General features: G+C 40.3%; 1 protein-coding gene across 4 annotated transcripts in view; it reads right to left on the reverse strand.

Moving 5' to 3' along the window:
• The window catches only part of EPHA7 (EPH receptor A7), a 166,828-nt gene extending 146,263 nt beyond the window's left edge, over positions 1-20,565 (reverse strand). Inside the window, exons 1-3 of one of the 4 annotated variants that reach the window (XM_083497506.1) lie at positions 20,195-20,558; positions 14,572-14,636; positions 8,814-9,483 (exon numbers count right to left, since the gene is read on the reverse strand). In XM_083497506.1, coding sequence (XP_083353632.1) covers positions 8,814-9,483; positions 14,572-14,636; positions 20,195-20,291 — 832 coding nt within the window. In that variant the 5' untranslated portion in view covers positions 20,292-20,558. Of the gene's footprint in view, positions 1-8,813; positions 9,484-14,571; positions 14,637-15,298; positions 15,702-20,194 lie in introns of those variants that run through there. The other 3 variants (XM_083497507.1, XM_083497508.1, XM_083497509.1) reach the window with 3 other exon arrangements.
• Between the last annotated feature and the right edge of the window lie 4,964 nt (positions 20,566-25,529).

Raw genomic sequence — 25,529 nt, forward strand, 5'->3', positions numbered from 1 at the left:
TTCAAGGTTTTTCCCTCCCCCTCCTCTGCCCTTGGCTTTCCTTTTCTCCTCACGCAGAGAGACATGTCCCTGGTTGTGCCTTTGTTACTGCAGCAATCTTACATTTTGCGCTCACCATACATTTCAAGCTGCCTGTTGCTGTGCAAACCTGAGACTGGCTAAGCATCAGATTCCTTCTAACTTCTACCCAATAGTTACTCACTGCACTCAGTAACACTCCTCTGACTCTTTCCTCCATATGAACTCCTAGCCAGCAGCGGCCTCTTCAAATCATCAGCAATAAAAGCAAGAATGACTGAACGAGGAGGTACAAAGCAACCCCATACACAGATGGGGTGGGGTTCAGAATATGAAATTGCAGTGCACTTTCTTCCCACCCTATATACCTTGATGTCCCTAAAGTGTGAGCGGAAAAACCCTTCTCCATCCCCTTGGCCCTATATGCCTTTTAATGGAACTAGAGTTCTGTGTTTCAAAAAGGATGTGAGCTCTTCCCCCCCCTCCCACAAACAGGAAATTTTGTGAAGTGGTAGAAAAGTGCATCATGCCTGCCTGCCCTGGGCTTCCCATCTGAAGTCCATTTGGGGGGCTCCTTTATACATGGCTTAGTCCAGAAGGAAACAAAACAACAAATGGTGAGCATGAAATTTGTGTTGGGTTGATTTTGATCTTAAGGCAAAGCAAGCTGTTTATGCCTAAAGGGACTTTTTATTTGGACCATCCAGAAACCAAGTAAGGGGAAAATAACTTTCATTTTGTGACAGTCTGTCTGTACAGAGTCACACTGTACAAATTGTATTTGATAGCTTTGAATGTGTTTGTCCCCTAAATCTGTTATTTAGGCCGTAATCCAATGTAAGCATTTAGTTTAATCTCTTATAAAAGTGGCTGATCATGTGCTGCCAAATAGGTAATATGCCTAGACATCTCTTGGGGTAACATGGGGACAATGCTTAATTTCTTGGGGAACGTGGAGCTTGAAGACAGTGCGAATCAGCAATGACATCCAAGCTGTGCCGGAACTGGCAGTGCTGGAGATTCAAGACTGGGTTCTCTGGAGTGTAGCTGTCCCAAGTAGGGGTGATAAGTGAAAAAGAAGATACAAGCCCCTTTTCTGCACACACACAAATCCAAAATGAATAAAAGCAAATATACAGACTTGAGTGCAAGGATTAAGGGTCTGACAATGGAATACTTGATCCATAACAGAAGAGACTGGGTTGATATTTGATATCTCACTTAAGGCTTTTGGACATATCAAGCCTCCAGACATCAAGCCAGCAGGTGGACTATGGCTATAAATCCCATCAGCCAGTTAATTATTAGCTGGCACTATGGAATGCTGAATTTGCTTTATGTTATTTCTTTTTTAAGGAGGTGTACTCTTAAATGTGCACAAGAGCCCTGTGATTTCTAAACATGGCGGTAATGTTTTTTAAGGATATTCTGACATATTAAATTACTTGGCCTTTGCAGTAGCTACTTCATTTACTCTGGATGGTCGCTGAATAAAAATTATCAAATGGCTTCTGCATTTTGCCCCAGGAGTCAGAAAGAAGATGTAGAGACCATAAATGAGGTTTAATGGGCTGCAACTTTATTAGATTAAGAATCAGATCTTGCTGAGAGGATCTTTGAGCTTATGCTACATTGGTTTCATGTGCTCAAGTTACCTAAGCAGCTTGTTTGTGTACATTTTCTCAGAATATCACCATCAATCAACCTCACTGTTTTCCTAGACTCCATTTTGTGGACTGGTAACAAGCAGTAAGACTGGTATCTACTGAATTTTAATGACTGCTATTGTGCTTTCTTAAGCGTATGTGAGCACTGCAGCTGAAAACAAGAAAATGGTACCATGTCACAACTACTTGTATATACATTGTACCTGCTATCTACTAGGGCAAGGTTTATGGTTTTCAATCCTCACTAATGGTTCAAATATCCCATATAGCTATAATACCTAAGAGGAGACGTGTGATTTAGGCAACCTAGATAACTTGCCCATCCAGTCATATCACTGCAAGACTTATATGCAGTGACATCCTATACAAGTTTCGTCACTATTAATGTACTTATGGTTGCAGCCTTAAACTTGTAGCCAACCATCTGCCAGCCACAGTGAATTAAATCCACAATTGTGCCTACTCTTGTACTCCAGAGATTTTATCAGATTGCATTTACGTATTCTGACTCAAAAGTTTTGATTCACAATGTAGTAATTTTTTTAACAAAGGCCAGTAGAATGGTTGAAACTAAAAGGCTGTGGAAGCTTACATTCCTCAGCATATATTTTTGAAACCTGGGCCTTTGGAATCAAACTTACTTTCTGGTAAGCTGCTTAAGAATTACTTTCAAAGCAAGATATATGGAACTATTTTAAAGCTAGATATATGGAACTTACAGGGAAGAAAAACAAGTATCTGGCCCTAGGAACTTGCAATTTAAAAGACAGAAGGCCGAGACGCTGGAGTAGTAACTTTCAGGGGGCTGAAAGTATTACTTGGCCTCACGACTGGCAACTGGCATTGCTGTGGATCCATATTCCAGGGCCTCTGCTCGCATTTGTTAAGTAAACCCACAGGCACAGGGTTTGCACTGTGTGAACCAGGCTACTCGCTGCCACAACCAAATTTATCTGTAATGACAAGGCCCATCTCTCATTTGCCACATATAGCCATGTAGTGCTTTCAGAGATATGTGATTTCACACTACATCAGAACCTCATATGCAGAAGTTTGGCAATACAGGGCCCTATGAAGCTATCAGAATTGCACTAGCTCAAACAAGGAAAGATCAATACCAGTTAATTTCTTCCTATAAAATATGCACTGATGTAACTCCTGCATTAATAGTAAATGCTGTGAACTGCATCTATTTTGACCATTTGGTTTCTTGAATGAAATGAAATTACAGCTTATACAGCTTACAACAGAGTTTCTTCAAACAACTGGCTTTAAAAAAACCCAGTTCCTTGAAATATGATATTTTGCATGTATTTTTGCTCCAATCCCAGTTTCAGTCTGGCTTGATTAATTTTAAAAAGACCAAGAAAAAATATTGTAAAATCACAAGTTTCCCTGTTGAAGGAATAAAAGTTCATAAAAAATAAAAAATAGTCTCAATTTCTACAACCATGCAATAAGTAAGCCACTTACAGAAATTCTTTTTGGTCTGCTACAGCACATTAAATTGAAACAGTTTAATTCATAACCTTTCAGACTTAATGACTACATGTCCACATTCTATGAACATATTATTGGTTTTAATAAACTAGACTACCATTTGAATGTGGGGCTTGCACAATGGAGGGAAAACATTAAGCACATGTATTATTAATGCTAAAAGTGAGGGAGCAATAATTGATTTTTACACTACAGTCTTAAGTGGCAATAAATATAAGAGTAGCTTCAGGCCCAGATAAAGATCAAAGAGAGCACAATTTCCATGGTTTCTCAGGTAAAAGGAGACTTGTATTAGAATTCCTGAGCTAATCAATACAAATGGACTGACAGCTGGGTGAAAGTGAGTGCATGATTCCATCTTTCAGTAGCGCATCAGGTTTGGAATGTTTTGCCCCTTCATGCAAATATTCATCACATAAATCTTTTTTCTTCCACTTGTTTCATGCATGTGCCCTGACTGGGTTTTCTTAACCCCCCCACCCCTTTCCAGTTCCTCCTTCCACCTTAATTTCAGCTTCTGAATGCTTGTGTTCTGGCATTTCTTATTCCAGTCATGCCTTTTCCAATGTTTATAGCAATGGAAACACGCGCAGATACAGAACAGTATGTACACTGCACCTAAGAATGCACACAATCGTACCAGAACTTATAAAAAGCTGCTGAAGGAAAGGGTCGGTGAGCAACATAATGGGAGGGGGGTCTCTAGGAATGAGGTGAAGCTATGAATGAAGCTCTCTTGTTATTTTTGCTACTGGGTGCTGCATTTTGTTTACGTAATCTTTTTATAGCCTTAGTATCAAAATGTGTTTGTTTGTTTTTGGCAAGTTGTTAAATCTGCTATTGTTTTGCTATATTATTATGAAATTGCTTTTGTAGTGTTTCTTTGAAGTGCTTTCCTGTTTTCTTTGTTGCAAACTGCCTTGAGCATATTTTTGTGTGGAAAAGCAGTGTACAAATAAAACGAAATAATGAATGAACTTTGAAAGCATTGTAACATTGATATATGACAATTAAACTTCTTCATCACTTGAGAATAAAAAGAATTGTTTCTCTGGTGTCTGACCTTTCACAGCAAGCTTCCTGTTTCTCCTGTTCCAGGACATTAATGTTCCTCACTACACATATGGATGCAACTTCAAAGTACATGTTTCGGGTTGTTTCTCTTGCTACAGCATGAAAAGGGCCCTGCTCTCATTGGAAACATATATATTGGACACCCACTGCTCTGCGCAGTGGGAAATGCAGCACACAAAAGATACAGATTTTTGCATACCAAATGCACACTAGAAGGTATATGAAGTCTCTGAATCTCCAGCACCTCTGCTCACTTCTAGATTACTGCTTTCTTAAAACCAAATTTCAGCACTGAAACCACTATCCAGTTCAATGGTCATGATATGAGATTATGCACTAGTATAGCTCACTTCCCGCTTACTCACTTAGCATTCACGTTGAACACTGCAAAGCACTTTACATGTGTTATTTTAGTAATCCTTATAACAACTGGAAGGTAGGCCAGTATTATCGAGAACTGACAGATGCAGGCACGGTAAAACAATCCTCCAGCCTCTCAGTCCATCTCTATAATCACCTTCTCCTACACACAAATGCTATCACAGCAAACTCAGGTTTGTCAACATACTATCACAAAGATAATGCGCTGTTCATCCCTCAGAGGAGTAGTGTGGCTTTGTTTACTTATTTGCTGGGATTTTTCATTGACAATAAATAACTGAAATAAAGGAGAATAATTATAACTAAAATCCGAGCATAATGTAAAAGTGTAAAGCACAGATACAAACCAACTCTTTGTGCGGTACGTAATTATCGGTGGGGTGGGGGATGGGGAGCTTTTGATAATTAAATTATGTCCCTGTATTACAGTCTTTGGATTCTGCAAAATAATTGAAAACCCAGTCTTATGTCTTCAATCAAGATAAGAGGAAAGGGAAGGCAACCAGATGAAGGAGAAGCAAGTGGGAAGAAGAGGATGGGGCGAAAATTTATGTATGCCATCTGGGCAAGGAGTGAGATTCCCAGGTGATATTAGCAGCTGTTGTTTGGGGAAAATGTTGTTATAGTCAAAGTACACCAGAAAGGCATCTCATATGCTGTTCAAATTTGTCCAACGTATTCCTTCATATACATTTCACTTTCTTTCATTTCACTGTAGAGTCCTCCTCTTTTTAGGGGAAGAACCACACAGATCATGGCTCCATGCATTACTAGCCTCCACCAGGACCACCTTTCTCACTACTATATATTCTGCATGTGGTGGAAGGAAGAAGGTACAGTGCGCCGTCTTCTCCATCACACAAATTATAACACTGTACATATATGTAAGTGTGGGAACCAAATGACAGTGATATCCTTATACCTGTAATATCAAGCAGTTCTCAATTTAATAATATCTACATTACCTAGAAACAAATGGACATCACAAGACCTGGCCATATTTAAAGCATTTTATGGGTAAATCAGGTTTTTAAATTTATTTTAAAAACTATTCAGAATAGCAGTGTCACATTGCACTGAACGCTGTTTCAGCACATAAGCCGTGCGACACAAAAAAGACCATACTTCTTTCACATGTTTTAGACAACTATTTCATCATGTTATGAAGCAGTTGAACTGAAGAGTAGATCAGTTTTGCTTTTATTGGAAGTCTGACTTTTCAGACACAATGCCAAATTAATTTTCATATATATTTCATGCACACTGAGAAGTGCTTCCTAGCATATGAAATATTATATAGCCATGTGTGAGCAAATGAGTATTATTTTCCTTTTTAAATAACACAGAACATATGGAATATGGATTATATCAGCACTTCTCAAAGTTTCCCACCCAGAAAAAAGCCTCATTTCAACCTGAAGATAGTTTCTGTCTAAAGAAAAAACATATTATGCACCACACTGAAAATATAGTCAGTGAAAAAGTCTTTTCTTAGGTATTCCTTTAAGTTTGAATTGGCTTCTTTATTGCAGAGTATATGCATATGCATGAAAGTACACAAAGATATCTATCTATATTGGCAATGTGCAAATATATTCAATTTCAAAATACTAATTAAAACACCATAACAACAAAACATATTAGGAAACTGTACAGATCTGGCCACACAAATGGCTAAATCCTATTGGTTAATTGGACACAGAATAAAAAACCACAACATATATGCTGGAATTTATATAAATTTTCCACAAAGGTTGTGCTATGACTGGAGGAAGAACACAGCAACACAGCTTTTTTTTCTTTGGTGGGTGTCTGTTAGCAAGAATTGCAATGTCCGCCTTAATATCACAATGCTGAGCATATTTCCTCAAGAGTAAGTCTCACTGTGTTCAATGAATCATACTCCCAGAAAATGTGTTTGTGATTGTAGTTATGGAATATTAATAATTCTCTCAAAATATTTTAGTAGTATAATGGATGTATCTAAACAAAATGTAAACTATGTACATAACAACCCCCAAAACACAGAGGCCTATGTAAATTCCATTAAAATCAGATTTCTATGCACATAATCACTTTAATTTAGTAAAGGGAAGGTGCACACAGAAGGAGGTTTTTCTTGTGAAAATCATTTTCTGTATACAAAGGGAAAATGGGCAGTGCCCTTTGCTAGATCCTCTCATTCAGAAGCTAGGACTTTTCCTTTGATAGATCAGACCCATTCATAGAACCAAAGAGATGGTGTTATAGGGAGCGGAGATAAATTCAGACCCTACCATTTCCCAAAAAAACAGGTAATTATTTTTTTAAGCTTTGCACACGAAGACCTTGCTGCACATAGGGGGGGGGGGGCAATGTATTCAATGTATTCAAAGCTAGGGTGACCGAGTCTGGACTGCAACGCAAACATTCACTATTTTACTCACTTGACCCAATGAGGTTAATTATTAATTGCTAATACATCCAAAGTGATTGCAGGATGCAGACCTTAAAGATCAGTTAAAGCCTGATTCTGCTTCATATACTACAAAACTTGACAGTAAGAAGAACAAATTGCATTAATGTTGTGTTCAGTTTCCTTCAAAGTGAATGTACCATTCTTCCAGCTACATGATAAGTTACTACGAAGTTTATCATTAATGTTCTTAAAGCAGAAAATTCTAACTAGTATCGGAATGAGGCAGCTGACTAAAGGCATTTAAGACACCTCATGTCCTTCCGACATAAAAGAGCTGACAGCTTTTATCTTTTGTATACAGCTTTGAGTTTTGTTTTGTTTTTACAATCAAGTGGTATATAGATTTAAATAAATAAATAAATAAATAGGGTTAGTAGCTATCTAATATACATGGGCTTATTTTGAAACTTATCAGGATTATTTTTGAACAAAGAGATGGAGAGGAAGGCCAGAAAACCCCGCACAAAATGAAACCTGGATCACCTCCAGGGTAGCATATTGTCTTAGCAGTTTCATTGGCAGCCGGCCAGATATGAGAAGTATTCTTGCAAAATGAACACAGAGAAATTTAAAAACAAGTTATCATTTAATTCCTCAACCAAAAATACCATTGATGTCTAAAATCAAGAAGACTGTTTAATTAGTAGAATTCTAATGTCTAGACACTGGTCTCAACATTTCATTTTTATCAATATTCTCACTTTTATGGAAGATATGTTTATCTTCAGAAACAACAGTGATAATTAAAAGTTGGGAAAAACCAAGCAAATACTAAAGAAGTGTTTACCATTACTATTATGATAAACCTTTGTTCATCCCAAGTCACTTATTATTATTATTATTATTATTATTATTATTATTAAAGTCAAAGTTAGCAGTATTTATGATACTTCTAACAGATTTGCATGGGTAGTTTCATATTACAATTCTTAACGCTATCTCCCAAGTTTAATGCACAGGTTCTTATTCTCTGCATCTTCAATACTGGAAGATTTGTTCAGTCCTGCAAAGATCTAAAGTCAATATCACACTGTATAAAATCCACCTGTGGGAAACTTGCAGAAATAAAACGTGTTTGCATTTTAGAATCCTGTGTAATGAATCAAACCTTTAGGAACCAGATCTGATATGGGTGCAGAGGAAACCATGCATGCTGTGACTCGCTTCCCTTTCTGAATAGCAACTTTCCTACAGCCACCCCTAGGACCCTAATGCAGCCCCAAAAAGCTTTTCAGTGGCTAATTAATCACAAGTGCATTATACTGTTACTTTTAGTTTCTGTATAGTTTCCTACAAATAAGCTACTCAGAATAAGCAGCAAGCATTCATCACACACAAGATTGTTCATGGTATCTTTTCTGCAAGTTGTGATTTCTTCAAGGGTATTCTGAAGAATGTCCTCCTTGGCCTATTTCTTATAAAATTGCATTATGTAACTGCATTTACAGTGTTTGTGCAACACCATTAGTAAAGATGAACCGTGCTCTGCATAGTCAGTTTAACAGCCTTTTCAAAATGCAACATTCAATTGTTGACTTCCACCCTTGAATGCAATTGATCTACGCCAGCTAGTGTGAAGCATAACAATTCCAAGGCTCATGGTATCTGAACTAAATAACGGAACACTTTCATTCAAAAGTCATTTAAAAAAAAAGAGAGAGACACAGTAAAATATTCAGTAGGGGAATACATAAAAGTATTTTTTTTCTACTTACGTTCACACGTGTCCCCTTTTTGCTGGAAACCAGCTTTGCAGATACACTTTCCAATAGGTACTAACCATTCTCCCTCTGCACTACAATGCATTCTAGGAGAGTTCTCAGCCTCTTCTTCTGCGCTGCTGACACAGGTTCCTCGTACCTCAACTAAGGAGGAGAACTCTGACCCAGTCACTGTATCTGGAAAAATAGCTAAGTTCTCAATAATGGACCAGCACTTCTTGTAGTATACTTTGACAGAAACCAAAGCAATGCAGGCACCTACATCCTGAAATGCAAGGTAGAATCCTTTTTTGGACAGAGGTCCAATCTCTCTCACCTCTGTGTTAAGTTTCATCTTTCTCTCCCCAAGGTCACCTTGGGTAAAGCTTTCATCAGCTGCAATAGTATCTATTTTTACATACAGGTTTTCTCTGATACTCCTGCCAGTGTCATAGTCTGTTTCGTAATAATGCAAGTTGAAAGTTTCTTTACATGTTCCCAGGACTCCAGGAAGGCTATTACAATCCCTCAGAGTAAATTTTAGTTCTACAAAAATCCTTTGTGCATTGCCTTTTGCGATCCAGTTAGTCCGAAGCCAGTTATTTTGGTTAGGTTCCATGACTTGGCATACCTGGTACGTTCGTATAGGCGTGTAGTTTTCATCCAGCCCACTAATTTCTTCCCACTAAAACATAAAAGAAATAATTATTCATATTAAAATAGGACATTTTAGCATACTTAACAATAAAGCATCTTTCTCAAAATATGGGGGGGGGGGATTGAACTGTGGTGATGAATCTGATCCAAACCCTAGCAATATCAAAAGCATTTACATGGAGAGCTAGTATACTGTAGTAGCCAAAGGAGTGAGCAGCCCTGGTTCTCAATCTTACCTGAACTATGCAAGTTACATTTTAACCTCTGTCCTATCTAAGATTCAGATTGTGAATAATAACAAACTACTTTGCAAGTTTGTTACAAGGATTACAAGATATTTTAAGTGAAACAATTTGGACACACTAAATTGCTATATAAATGATTTTCTAACCATTTACTTCATCTTGCATTAAATGGGTACTCTAGATCTGACAGAAACACCGGGAAAATTTTGTCACCGATTCCATGGACTATGGTCTGCAATCTTAATAATTAAAGGAGAAAACTAAGATTATAGAGGAACACTCTTCCAACTGTGATTCGGCAGACATCCTCCCTTTTGACCTCCATGCATCTCTTGAAGATTTTATGGCACTAGGCATATACAGTTGTTTACCATTTTCTGGAGTAGATGGTCATTTTAATGATGTTCTGTACTACTTTTAATGAAAGAGAAAGGCTATGTTTTTATATTGCTGTACACAGGACTGGTATTTTAGGAAAGGGTGGTATATGAATACTGTCATAAATAAATAAACAAAACACACAAATTTTGTGGGCCAAGATCTAAAGAGTTTGTGTCTGACATGGCAGATTTTTCCAGATCACTTTCTCAGACAGCTCAGGGAGGCTGCAATTAGAAGCCCTGCTGGATTCACTAAAGCTTCCTACACAACCACACTGGATCCCAGCCATAGTCTCTGAATTGTATTATTCAACAGGCACAGATTCACAACACATTTGATACAGAGAAATGGCAGGCAGGTCCATGGGGCTACTGCTGAGTTATGGGCTTTCCATTCTACAAAATCAATCAAAACTTCAGGGGTATCAAAATAAACAAAATGCCTTTAGAAAGATGTAAATCTACAAACAAAGGCTGCAATATCGGGGCTACAATCTGCTATGCAGCCTCTCTGCAGCTGTCTAAGAGTAAAAAAGTATGCTATGTGGAATTTAGAGTAGGTAAAAAGTCTCTATGTTACAAAGGTATGCATATGGTATCCAGTGAAGCATGGTAGCATTCTAATATTTAGGGACTGAATCCTTCGATTTCTACTTCCTTGAATATTAGAAATCAGAACAAAAAGTTTACATTAGAAATCAACTGTTATCAATTCTAATTGTTTGAAACCAAAACTACTATTTTTTCTTCTACTACTATTTTACATGAACTGCAAAAACTCAAGAAAATCATTTTTTAATTTAACCCAATATTCTACTTGGTTCACTGTAACAATTCAGGCCCCTAAATTCTTGACTCGTAAAAGTCATTCAGCTATGCTAGTCTAGTCCAGATTATCTTTATTTCAATGTGTTTTCTTCTGAAGGAAGGAAAATAATAATATTTTCTCCTGCAGGTAATGAATAAAGCTGTTTTGAGCGAAGACTGAGGTGGTTCGTCGGTCGATGAAAAAATAGGTGATTGAACATAGTTCAATGGGAAGGCCAAAGGGCTAGTCCAAAAATATATTTCCAAATCTAACAAATGAAGAAAAATTACCACATTCCATGTGGGAAACATCATATGGCATACAGCTTATCGCTGACAGGCTTATCACCTTACAGCTTTGATCCTGGAATTGCATGAGGTGATACAAGACAATTATCTTTGATGAATTACCACATGATTATATTGCTTCGTATAATCAAGTTATGACTGCAATTATATCCAAAATGCAATCTGAATTAACCCTTTGGAGTAAAATAATGACATTTAAATTTGGCTTATCTATTGAAACTGATATTAGATAAAGCTTACATCTATATTGGAAACTATCTCGGTATAACTTTTCAGATTTTGTTTTTGAAAACGAAGGAATATATAAAAGTTAGTAGTGGCATACAGTATGCTCCTTCAGGCAAAAGGTCAAGGCTATTTTTGCATATCCCTCCCACCCCCCCGCCCCTTGTAGTCCCCATGCCTCTACAAATCTACTCAAGAAGTTTGGGAGACCCTTCAGAAGCGTGTGGGAGATGGCATTGTGGGCTGCAGGGGAGAGGAAGAACAAGTGAGAGTCGTCTCCTCACTTCCACACAAGAAAACATGACGTTTGTGGAGCAGTAACCCCTGTCAGATGCAATTTTATTCTAAGAACAGAAAGAGCGTTTCCAAAAATGGAAAAGCAGGTCTGGATTCAACCCAATGATTTTTATTATTTTTTTGGCAGTATTATTTCCTTAACATTGAACAGGCCTTGGAGTGTGAATCAGGTTGGGTCACAATCACTCATCTTCTTGTGGGAACAATTCATTACTCAGGACCAGTTATCTGTAACAGTTAATGATTAAGAACAGCTCATATGCATGCGCCCTCCTAAAAAGAAACTGTTTTTCTCCTTTCTCTTATTATTTGCAGTTAAGTGCTAGATCAGTATTCACATTAGGTGAAGTTAACAGTAACACTTATTCAGGTTTTACTAACCACTTTCAAACCCTGGTCAGCATCAGCCACTCCTTTTGTTTTGTGCTCACGGAGTGCTTAATTGTAGTCAACGCCAATAGGTAATGAGCAGGTGAAATTTTTACCAGGTGACAGAAGGGGCTGAGTGGGGGATATTGCAATCACCCCCTGAGAGAAACGTGACCTTGAAATCCCTGCCATTTTAACCATGGTTAAGGGGCTGCTCAGCATTATATCTACCCAAGTCATCACTATTAATGACTCATGGAAGGCAAGCACTAAGGAAGACTGGCCTACCATGCTCAAAGCCATGTATCACACAATAGTTCACAAGCCTATTTGACAGCAAATGAGATCATTTTAGTGTTAGTCCACTGCTCTAAGAAAAGCAGACATTGATGAACTGATGCTGGAACTTATTACCACAAAATATATGATGGTTGTAAATGTTGAAACGCACAGAAGTTGTAAATATAAAACTGTATTTTCAAAGCACTGCAGTATTTATGTCACAATACGCATGATATGACATGTTAGCTTAATGAAATGCACACTGTTGCTTTAGTGAGCTGAACTAATTGCCCACTGAAACTTAATATCCCCTTTAAGAAAGGAATCATGTGAAGCTACATTATATTAAGTCAGACCAATGGTCTACATAGCACAGAACTGCCAACTGACTGGCAGGCAAATGGCTGCCCCGCCCTTTTAAAAAGAACCAAAGTTCTTTTTAAATGGGGATAAAGTTTGCAATCTTCAGTGGTACAGCACATGCTTTGTATACTGAGCAATGGTCTCTTCTCATCTCACTGCTTTGAACAGTACATAATACCAGGTTTGGCATTATGTGGGAAATATGTTATCTGTCATAACTGTGAGAAAGGAAACCATCTGAAGACATTTTCATACTGAAAATTCAAACAAATTATGTATATGCAAGTTAAGTGTACATATTTACTTTCTTTCCTTGGTTTGAGTACCAGTAGGTAACTGCAATTACCTTTTCTTAATTTGAAAACTCAATCTAAGCCGGAACTGATGCTTGTATTTAGCTTAAAGTAGGGACATAAGAGACAATCACCTTGAAATAAAATGTTTCGATATATTATATTAATCTCCCAGCTTTAATGTGTATATAAACAACTGCAGAAACGTCCTGATTATCAGAAGTATGCTACTGGTACTTTCTAGAATTACATATAATAAAACACATTATTGCCTTTTTTGCCATTAATAATGGAGACTTTGGTTTGATTTTCTTTGGTTTCAGAAATGCACTAAGAACACTGAAACTATTTTTTCCTCAAGAGCCATCAACCTCTCCTTGAAAATGTGTTAATAAGTTCACTTGGCAATGCTTGGACTCTAGCGCATACAACAAATAAGCATAATAAATGCAGACTTTGTGCCTTTTTATTTGCTAGATGACACCAGTATTTTTTTCTTTGTCAGGGGTACAATGCTTTTCTTTTAATCAGTATCTTAAATATGACACTTGCAGCATGGACTACCACTGAAGTGTATTCCCATCACCTTTCCTGAAGCATTTTATATCCCCAGCCCCCAAACATGTGACCATGCCTTTATGCAGTCTACCTAAAATTGTTCTTTCCAACACACATATGAAGTTATTATTCGTCTTAAACTTTCAGCTCACATTACATTTCGAAAGCCTTCAAACTTACTTTCACCCGATGTTGGATTGAGTTTACGATCTTGCTTTTCAACTAAGACACTTAACAGGTTTTCATTCTTCTTATACACGGGATTTGTTACACTTTTGTATCCCCACTCACAGTTCATGCTCTTTCAGTTCCACATTTCTTTATAAGCTTTGGATTAAAGGATTGATTGCGCAAACCTTTATTCACAGGCACTCAAAGAGACTGTGTGATTTAAGAACTACTCTAAATGGTGGGCAACCCAATCCTCAAAGTGCTGAGGCAGCAGAAACCCTTTTAATTAAATCAAAATTTCATCAGAGGAAAATTATTAAGGACGCTTACTTATTTAAACTGCCCATGTGATATAGTTTCTAGAGTGTTTCATTTTTAGAAGAATCTAGATTCTTTCATTCCATCATATTGTTTCTAAACAGATGTGAGATGGGCATTTCTCATATGATCAAATGAACGGGGGGGGGGGGGAAGGAAGTCTAAATAGGAATGACTTAATTATATAAGTAATGTCAAACTACATCAGGATAAGTTAAGTAAAGTTCTGAAAATAAGTACATAAAATTTCTGCTTTAATGGCAGCAATTTCTGTATCTTGATCTTTAAGTTCTATTAAAAAAATTAAATGCTTGAAATGTTTCTCATGTCTTGAAAACACTCGTATTGTTAAATTATAGAACACAGGTTTGAACTATACCTCCTTTCCCAGGAAAAACGTTACACTGACAAAACATTTTGGGAAAATTTTTAATTTAAACTGTGTGTGTGTGATTTTTTTGGTGCAATTTATTTTCCCTTGTTCTTGTGGTATACTTACCCCATTAGGAGGAGAAGAAATCCATTCCAACTCTGTCTGTTGTGCTTTAGAATCCAACAATATTACTGAAAGAGAGAAAAAAATATTTGTGTTAAAATTATTTTAAGAATCAAGTTTCATTTATTAAATTATCTTTCCCTAAAAAATCAGTTCAAAAAGTATTAACACAGAGCAGCTGGATGAACTTCCTCAAGTGCAGATGACTAATTTTTCAGGTATAATTTATTATATAAAACAAAATTCTATCGGGAAATGACAGAAAATACCAAAAAAAAATTCATTTTCATTAAAGTACATTTATTATGCAACATGCATTTATATACATTAACATTAAGTTACTTTTTAATTTTTTAACTATGTAATAACCTATTGTGATCTGTACTAGTCAAAGATGTATTAGAGAAGAGTGACAATAATGTTTACGTGTGTATATAAAACAATATATTATACCGAGATGTCAAAAATAATAAATCCAGTTAATTTGGAACTTTTCATCATCAAAAATATACATATATCTTAGCTTTACAATTCTTCATTATACAATAAATTATTAAAATGCACATACGCATACTGAGATCCAGAAAATATATTTCAAAAAGACAAAGATGAAACTGACAGATGTTGGATGCAATTGGAGTGGGGGGGGTTGCCATTTCAGCAAAACAGAGACTACACTTCTATTTTTTCCTATAAAATTTGTTATAAATTGCAAGTACTGTAAACTTACCTGCTACTTAGAAGTACTGTTATTTTACAGTAGTGCTCAGTCCAATAAACAAAATAAAAATAGAAAAGGGCTTATACATGGGTAGTAATATAAATTTATTTATAATTTGCTGAATATGAGTACTATTGAGTATTATCATAAAGCTTTACTGACACATTAGTGCATTTAGTTCCACACCACCTCTTAAAACTGTTGGTCAGTATTTAAACTTCAAATAATGAAATATTATTTCAAATAGCATCATTCTGCTAACTGCAGATACAAACTTGGTGTTTCTTTTTTTCTTTTTTACATTGACATGTTTTAGTCAAGAGTACATTTTACTAATCGACTGTTAACAAAAGCACCTTTCAGTTTAAAATAACCAATTAATATAAATCAATATACAGCCTGCAGTTCTCTACACAGTTAATTAGCAGTAAATTATATTGAAATCCCTGCCCAAGTGTGTAGCTGGCTGCAGTCTTAGATTTAAAAGTACTTATTGCCATGAGTACCATTTGAAATCTATCCATGCACGTTGACATATTTTGAGAAATAAGCAAAAATAAACTTCCCATCATAAAAAATAGAACTTTGTGGAATATATTCAGGCATTGTCTAATTTTGTAATCCAGTGTTAACCATGTGTAATGGGAGTAATCACTATTGATTTTAATTCAAATTACTTCCAAAGAGGAATGCAGCCTTCCAACCTGATCATCTATGCTCACAAATGGGAGTCCCACTTAGGTGCTTACTCTGAAATAAATATGCACCAACGGTTGCAGCCCTACACTTAAGTATATTGTGGAAAGCATATTGCTTTAAAGAATCTTTTTGTATCCTTACATCGTGCCTTCTCAATGAAGTTCAGGCCCTACTCAAACTTTAAATAGCTTCACTTTTCATTTAATTATTTATTTAATTAAGCCAGGTATCTAAGGGACTTCAGCTATTAATGGTCTCTAACTAGGAGTTAATAGAGTTCTGTGTATTGCTGTTGCTAATTAAAGACCATGCTGATAAGCTTAGCTAAAAAAAGTCATAGTGCAGGTTTAACCCTCCATGTCGCCATCAGTACATCTATTGAAAACAGGTTGTAATTCTTTAATTGCACTAAACATTCCCAGTGGTACTCAAACAACCTAAACATGTATTGTACACAAAATTATAGTGAAAGGGGTATCTCTCTTCTGTGTCTGGAGTACACAGAATACAAGTTTTAAAGTGCTTAGTGTGCGTTAACTTGATTTTTCAAAGTTATGAGAATAATCCTATTTTATGATACTGACTTTTAAAGAAACAACAACTTTTTGGGGAGAGAAAAAAGAAATACTTTCACAGGTGCTGAGGGACCCTTTATTCAAGTTTCACAAGCAAACTTCCCTTAAGTTTTGCCAAGTGCTCAAAACAGAGGTTTTTCTTTTCCAAAGAAATAAGTCCCTCCAACAAACCAACCAACTCAAACCAGGTCAATAACAACAGAAAATGAAATACATTTTAGATTCTGTTAGAGAAAGGCCTCTAATGAAATCTGTAGCCCACACATCGGCCAATTCCAGCTTTGCTGCAGTAGTCAGATCAACAGCTCAAAAATAAAGGACAGCCAGTGTAACTTGCCAGATAGAAAACTATTTCATGAACGGTGGTGCTACTATATAAAACTAGCTGTACCTAATGGAGCTACTTTTTTGGGGGGGGGTCAATTATAACCTTTGGTACCCATAAAGCAGAGCTTTCCAAACTTTTCATGTTAGTGACACACTTTTAAGACATGCAGCATTTCATGACACCGTAATTCAGTTTTATTAGCAAACCGGAGGTTAAACCAACCCCTTGTAAGAGCATGGGGAGCGTTTGCATGACACACCTACACACTGCACCCTACACAATTATATGTCGCGACACAGTTTGGAAAGCTCTGTTATATAGGTATATAGCTTTTGCATGTTATTTTATTATGCTATTTTCTGAAGTTCTTCTCCCCTCTCTCGCAACCAGATAACAGTACACTGAAGTGAGTGCCAAAGAAATTACTCAACACATTTTCACACCTGATAGCTATTCTCTGAATGGTTGATCAACTCATCCCCCCAGCTTAAAAAATAAAATAAAAATATATCTCCCCACCCCCTACTGCTGTAAACACACTGTTCAGTTTAGGACACAAGTCTGACTGGGAGCCATAGCATCTGGTTTGGATCGATCCTTGGCCCTATGGGGGTCACACACTGTGATCAGGAGGAAAGGAAAGAAGACTTGGGACACCTTCAATAGTGCGAATCTATTAAACATTTTTAAGGTGTCCCAATAATTTTTTGTTCTCGCCAGTGACCAGTGCATCCTACCCAAAGCCTGAATGTGCCACAAGACTCCTTTCTGCAATATCTTTTAACAATCTAACCAAGAGCCCCTTTGGCATTGCCAGCGGGGACTGTGTGTCACTTTGCACATGCTCAGAGGCGCTTGCTTGCTACTTTTCCCGCACCAGGCCTGGAAAACAGCCGAAGCCTTTACTCAGAAGCAAGCCCCATCTGGTTCAGTGCAGCTTAGCCTCGAGTAACAAGCGCAGCCGAAGCCTCAGAGCCAAACAAGCCCCGAGCACAAGCGAGTTATGTTTTGGAACTCAGCCCGGGGAACTCGTCTGGCCCGGAGGAAGGAAAAGGGAAGCGGAGCATCTCCTCGGGGCTCCATCCTTCCCTCAGGCGACTGAAACAGAAGAGGCATCTCTGCTCCGAGCACCCAGGAGAATGCCGCCTCCCTCCCGGGCTCAGGAGGCGAGCAAGACTTGCACCTCACGCAGCCGTCCCCGCTCAGCTAATGAAGTGACGCGGCGGGGGCAGCCCGTTCCCGCGCTTCTCTTCCTCCTCAGCGAGCGCCTTCGCAAGCGCCCCCTTTAGCCTTTTACGCGGAGTTCCCAGGCGGGCAGCCGAGCTGAGGCGGCGGGATTTGTTTCCAGGGAGCGGAGAAGAAACCCCCGTCCGCTGGCCGAGGGGGAGGCTGCGACCCTGGCTCTCCCTCCCTCATCTCCATAGCCGCTGAACCCGAGTCCCCCTTGCAAACGAGCGTCAGGAAGTCGTGGGGCTGGCTGTGCCTTCCCCCCTCCTCCCCACAGGATTGTTTTTCTCTTGCCCCCCCCTCAAACCCCACGAGGCCCCCCTTCTTTTAAAGGTGGCCTTCATACACACCACCGTGGACGATGAAACCTTTTTTTTTTTTTAGTGGCCGGCGATCCTCCCCCCCCGTTCTTCTCGGACCAGAAGGGGGACTGAGCAGGGTCTCCAAAGTTGGAGAGGAGTTTTGCGAGGCTGCCCCAGGTGAACTCCAGAGATCACACCACACACACGCGTTGGGTTTTTTCTCTCTCCCCCCCCCCTCCAGTCAATTCATAAATCATGACGCCCTTCTGGACACAACGGGGTGGCTGAAGTGACACCGGCTTCGGTCTGTCCGGTGTCCCTCCCTCCGCCCCTCCAATAGGGCACCGCGTGAGGAGATGCGGGCTTCTTTCCCACCCCAGATGCCTCCCTCTCGGGAGCCGGGGCACCGCTGCCCGCCGCCTCCCCTCCCCTCCTTATCCCTTCGCCAGGTTTCCCTCGGCGTTTTCCGCCTTCCGGATAAACTTTCCACAGCCTGCCGAGCGAGAGCGCCTGATTTCGCCCTCTCTCCGCCCGCTCTCCCTCCTGCCTAGGTACAGGGCACGTTTCCACCGGGAAGAGGAGGACCCGTCCTTCCTAGCTCCGACTATAGGCTAAGCCATGCATTTTACCTCATGCCTATAAACTCAAAAAGCGAGGATGTATGGTGGGGGGGGGGCGTCCTCTCCCCCCAAAAGACATTATACCCCCTCGAACATATATGTTCACAGAACCTCACATTTCCCGCGAGGCAAGGCAAGAGATGTATTTTACATCTCGTGGGGAACCGTTTCCTTTCGCAGGTCTGCAAAACTACGGTTTGTAAACCACGGAGCAGGTTTTCGAAGCCCCCGGTTGCCATTCAAGAGGGAAGACGCCGAGGAAACAGATTAGCTCCCTGCCATACACAGAAGCAGCCTATGGATTATGCACAACAGAGGGCGCGGGTGGGGGGGGGGGAGGCAAAGCACATCTCGTGAAAATGTGCACACAGCTAATACACACACGCACGGAGACTGCGTATGTGATGCAAATAGTTCTACATGAGGCTGCTGCTGCTCCGCCTGCTCCCTCTCGGACTGAACGCCGCCGCTCCGAGAGCTGCAGATCCCGCTCTCGATACGAAGCGGACAAGTAAGACTTTCGGAGGAGCTGCTCTAGGTGACACGGGCGACTCCAAAGAAGCGCCCTCGCTCCCCACCCCAAGGGATCACATCCTCCGTCCCCAAACTCCCCTGCAGTCATGGAGTAGCTTCATTCCTCCACAAACTCCGGCGGGGGGGGGGCGGAATCTTTTCATATTTTATTATGTCGGTGGTGGGGCATCGAGGCGGGGTAGAATTGCACTGCTTATGCTATCAGCCACCTTTTAAGTTGCCCCCTAATCGCGATAGAAGAAACTCCCCAGCGGTCCTACCGATATGCGCCCCCACCCCCTCGCCAGCCCTGCACAGACCTGAAACCATCCCAGGGCTTTGCATCACGTGCACACCTTACAGCCCTAAATCCTGATAGGAAACGCGCCCTTCTTTACAGTCACGCAGACACAATCGGGGTGCAATGGGGATCCATTATCATCTATGAATGAGGTGCTCGCTCCCTTGCCCAGGACTCGGCACGGGGCTGCGGGTGCCCAGCGCTGCCCCTTTCATCTCTGCTGGGCTCGAGAGGGAGAGGGGAGAAGGGGCTGCATGCAGTTGCAATCTCGGGGAGCAAGAATAAACACTCCAGGAAGCCCTTGCAACGAGATAAACTTTTGTTTTCGGCATCGCCTTACCTTCTTTCGCAGCCTGTGCCTCCCCCGTGTGTGCAAAGCGAAGCAGCCAGACGCAACACAAAATAATCCATGAAGGGAGCCTACTTTGAAAAACCATGGTGCATGAGGTGTTTAAAATATATCTAATTACATATATATTCGAGAGAGAGAGACTGTGCGCTGGTTGCTGTTGCTCCCGCTGCTGCCACTCGGTGGGGATTAAAGAGCTTGTTCTGTAACGTGTTTTATTTCGCAGCGCTCTTGCCCAGAGCTCGCTCTCTCTCCCCGGCTGCCTTCTTCCCCTTGCCCTACTCGCTTTTTCTCTCCGTATTTGCTGCCTGCGAGTCTCCGACTGCAGACCGGCCGCTCGCACCACACTCCAATAATATCAATAGGCGCGGGGGGGTGGGTGGGAGGAGGAGGAGGAGGAGGAAAGGGGGCCGGGCCAAAGCCGGGGAGAAGAGCCCGTCCTTCAGAATGACTGGCAGGAGAGCCCAGCCTACGAGAAAGCCGGATTCCGAGTTCTGGAGGCACGGCTGGGCAATGAGTCGCTCGGACGGCGGAGGCGGAGCGAGGCGTCTCAGCCATTCAGCGGCGGAAGGTGTCAGGTTGCAGCTAGTCCCGGATTCCCCTTCTGGTGCTCGTATTCTTAGCGCTCGCTGGCGGGAGGCGGGCGTGGGTCTGTCTGAGGGTCAAGCTGCACATTTAAGTTAAGCGGACTTTAAAAGTGCGAGGCTGGAGCTGGCACTTTTTTTAAAAAAAGGAATAGCAGCTGATGAGCAGCTGTTACAAGGGAGGAGATCAAACTGCAAGGAGCAGCCTCCCCGTCTTCCCTTCCCCTTGCTTTGCGCTTGCAGCAGAGTTGGAAAGGAGACCTGGCAGAAAGCGGAGCGCCTCCTCTTCTGAACTCCGCCGCTTTGCCTGGGGTGCGGTGCCATCCCGAGCTCCTCGTTCTTCCGCATCCCCTCTGGGCACTGTGGCAGGGACAACTCGGCCCATGGGGCTGCCTAGAAACAAAATGCAACCAGTCACCTCTGCCAGCCCCGCTCCCTACCCCTCCAGGAGGTGCCCCAGGCAGGGTTGGGCGTGGAAAGAGCAGCCAGCTGAACCTCTGGCTGGCTCACCTGCACTCTTGGTGGGGCAGTGATTGGGTCCCAAAAGGCCCAACCTTCCCTGCGAATGGGAGGATGAATGGGCTACTCCTATAAAGGGCCATCTTATTTTCTTGGCTGCCTCCCTCTGCATGGCCTTAATGGCCACACAAAAGTTGAGTGAGCAGGCAAAGATGGTGGCTGGTCCTCCAGTGAACAGTCAGTGCCCTGTTGTGTTCCCTTGTTCCTCTCTGAGTGGCTCTGGCGGTCCCAATCCTTCCTGCTGCTGCTGTAGCAGCAGCCAGTCCAAACTTGCAAGGGTGAATGGGCAGGTTCAGAGCAAGAAGGCGGCTGAATTATCACGGGCAGCAGCAGCCAGCATTTGTCCAATCCTTGCTACTGAGAAACAGAAAATGAGCAGTTGTGGAGACAGGAGCTGCTTCTGCCAGAAATAGCCACGACCTCCTGTCTCACTGAAGCACAGAAGGAAAGATAAGGTTCACTCTCCACCACTGTGCTGCCCAGAGGAGGATTTGGAGAGGGTGTGTGAACTGGCAGAGGTGGCTGCTTACATTTTCTCTCTAGGCAGCACCATGGGCCAAGTTTGTGCTGACAGGTTCTCCAAAGAGAGCAGAGGTAAGAGCAGCCTCCAGTTTCTCTACCTTGAATGCTTCCCCAGCAGACTTCAGAGGAGGAGATGCCTTGTCGGGTAGGAGTGGGTGTTCCTGACAGCAGGGAATCTCTCTTCCTCCTTTCCAGCTTCTGTTGCAGGGCAGGAGGAGGGAGGCCAGGTTGCTGTTGCTGCTTAATCTTCACTCCTTACTAGCAACAGCTGCTGATGGGCTGCTTTTCCTTCAAAGTAAAAGTGGCAATGTTAAGCATGTTTTCTAAAAAGCATGCACACTATAATGCAATGTGTGTTGTTTGCTGCTGCTGCAGCAAACATGGAAGGACTTTTCCCAGCAAATAATAGACACAATCTGGTGTTCAATTTTTTTAAGCTGATAGAGTGAGATTTGAGCGGATTTTGTTCCCAAGTTAAAGCCACTGAAACGGCTTTAAATAAAGTTCCTTGAATTATCTAGAAAACAACTTACATAAGCAAACTCTTGTAGCATACCCTAACTCTCCCTATCTCCCCACTTTCCTGAACTTTCCCAAGAAGAACTCTCCACTCCCTTCAATTTCAGCTTCTCAAAAAAAGAAAAGGGAAAAAAAGATTATTTATATTGTTTGATATGTGGATTTGGCTCAATTTAAGACTTTTCTGTGGATCTGGGTCAAACTCACAGCTTTGAAACTAGTGGAAGTGTATGTGTACAGTACTATGTGCATATAGTTTAAAAAAAGAATCACCAGTTTTTCTAATTTTAGTCTTTGCAGATTGCAGTGTCCTTTTTGGCATACAGAATAAAAGAACAAGAACATACAAATGAAATATTCTGGTGGTTTTTCTTTCTTTTTAAAAAAAGTGATAAGAAAAAACTATGTAACACGATACCGCATCCGTTTGATCTGCTGGCTAAAAACATCTGCAATAAAACATTTGGTTTTGTTTCTGAAGCAGCCATTGCAAATATAAAACAACCTCTTTTGATTGTATGTAATTCAAAACCTTTGTATACTTTGCAATTCTTTAAAAAGTAAAATTATTAACATTGGCAACCTTTTCAGTTTTATTACATTGCCCCTTTACGCCTTTCCACAGCAGTTATGAAGAAACCAGTCAGACAACATAAATCTACTTGCTGTTTGGCTCCCCACCCCCTAACACACAACCAGAAACAAGAACTAATCGGATAAAAGTAATTTTGTTGTTTACAAAGGAAAATAAAGTTGTCAGTTTTTAAAAGTTCACTCCAGTGATGAAAAGCATGCTTACTCTGCAAAATCTGATTGTATTGGGGATCTTAGCAGTGCCCTTTGTAGGAATGGAATATATAACAAAATTAATTATTATTTTTGTCAAGAATTGCAAAAAGTTAAAGAATAGTTGTTTTCCACTTTGGAAAAAAGTTTGAAACCAGAGACGATTATATGTAACTGAAATGTGAAACTTAGTAATGAATTACTAGTAATGATTTTTAGAAGAAATATGTTTCTACATTTAAAAGGATTTATTGTTGCATTTTGCTATGAAACCCAACCTTCAGTCTGTGCCCTTTTAAAAGATACTAAATGGCATACATGTTTATATCTTTGAAACAAATGTAGTCAACTTGTGTAAACTAGAATTGCAGTTTTCTCTAACTGTAATATACCTTCACACTGTGGCTGGAGAAGTAAACAATTATTGGTATATAGACAATGTTAGCCATACTCAGAGTAGACCCATTGAAATTAATGGGCATCAGTAACAGTATAATTTAGTGGGATACAACCATAGGCTGCGTTTTTACTATTATACACAGGCATACTAGAAATATGCCTTTTAGTGTGTATAGGATATAACAATATAAAATACAATCCAGTCACTTTTAAGTCCACATGCTTAACTCTCCCACTGAATTCAATGGGACTTAAATGTGCTTACTTATATAACTGTTTACAGATTTCAAACAAAATCTCCGTTTACAAACTTTTCAATTACTGCAGTTATGTTTAAATTAATACAAATAGAAAGTTCAAAGTGTTGTACCTGCCTTATAGCTGCTGGATAACTTAAGACACATTAAGAATACTATAAATACTTTCTCCCATTAAATTGGAGACTACATATGTTGAAATAGGATAGCACAAGCAGAATCACAGGCACGAGTAGAATTACTGCTTTATATTGCTCTTTATCTCCTCTGTGTGTGCATATGTATTTGTGGAGGAGAAAAAACAACACTGAACTGGCCTAATCCCTGCCCTAACTAAGCATTCTTATCAGGAAGTGATTCCCAATGTAATCAATATTTCTTACTCCTGAGTGAGCATGGTTAGGGTTTCGGTTTAAGTGTAAATTTGGTGGAGAACCTCAGGTCCAATACAACTCTCCAGACTTCTCTGTCTGGACTTTGGACCTTCCCCTTCCTCCAGGCTACATCACTTACTGGCCTGTTCTATGCCTTCCTTAAGTGGTTTTGATTGGTGTGTGTTCTTGAACTGTGACAATTATTTTGGTTTGCCTGGGCACAGAGGGCTTATGTGTTTAGAATCATCTGACTTTTGCACGATTGGAATGTAGCCTATGGTACAAAGGTAAAGAGTCACACTTGTTGCTCCACCCACTTTACCTCTGGCCCCACCCACCACCAGCATTTGGCCCCAGATATATACTCACGAGACAATGGGGCCCTTGGGTTGAAAGGAGTCCTGGGGCAAGTAATTTTGCACAATTTAAGGCACCATTTTGTTATTTTACATCCTTTTCATAGTATGTTTGGTATTATAGTAGCAGTGACTCCAACATTGGTGGGAGAAGCACCTTGTCCTAAAGAGGGGAAGGAATCTTAGGGCTGGGCAATATGTGGTTTTCAACATCGTGATGTATCGCCAGCTAAACACTGTGATATATTGATACAGTATATCAAGTTGTCTGAAATAAGAATTGAACGATGTAGAGGCGAACAGTAGGACTGGGCAATACAATGGTACCTCGGGTTAAGAACTTAATTCATTCTGGAGGTCCGTTCTTAACCTGAAACTGTTCTTAACCTGAGGTACCACTTTAGCTAATGGGGCCTTCTGCTGCTGCCACCGCACAATTTCTGTTCTCAGCCTGAAGCAAAGTTCTTAACCTTAGGTACTATTTCTGGGTTAGTGGAGTCTGTAACCTGAAGCATCTGTAACCTGAAGAGTCTATAACCCAAGGTACCACAGTATCTGGTTTTCAACATTGTGATGTATCGCCAGCTAAACATCATGATATACCAATATATCAGTGTCTGAAATAAGGATGAAGCTATGTAGAGGCCTTGGCTGGCTTCACGGTTTTCCTCATGTTGTCATTGTTGCATAGCATACACACACATCATGATTCATGATATATTGCCAGGTCAAAAATTATTAAACCAGTATCACGATATGAACTTCAAACTGGTTTTGGACAATATATTGATATATCCCCTAGAAAGGATCTTACAGCAGGTAGAGCTAGATACACTTTCTACTAAGCAGCAGAGACTGGTTTCCTTGGTGCATCAGATAAACTTAGAAGGAGCCTGAGTTCAGGACAGTTTGAGAAACACTGTTTGATCAAGTATAACTTCTTATAACAGCAATGAAACTTCACTAGATTCATTCCCTATGATGCTGTGCATTATTCTAATAAAGCTCCA

This window comes from Podarcis liolepis (assembly GCF_965112155.1).
Source record: "Podarcis liolepis genome assembly, chromosome: 3".
In the NCBI taxonomy this organism is placed as follows: domain Eukaryota; kingdom Metazoa; phylum Chordata; class Lepidosauria; order Squamata; family Lacertidae; genus Podarcis; species Podarcis liolepis.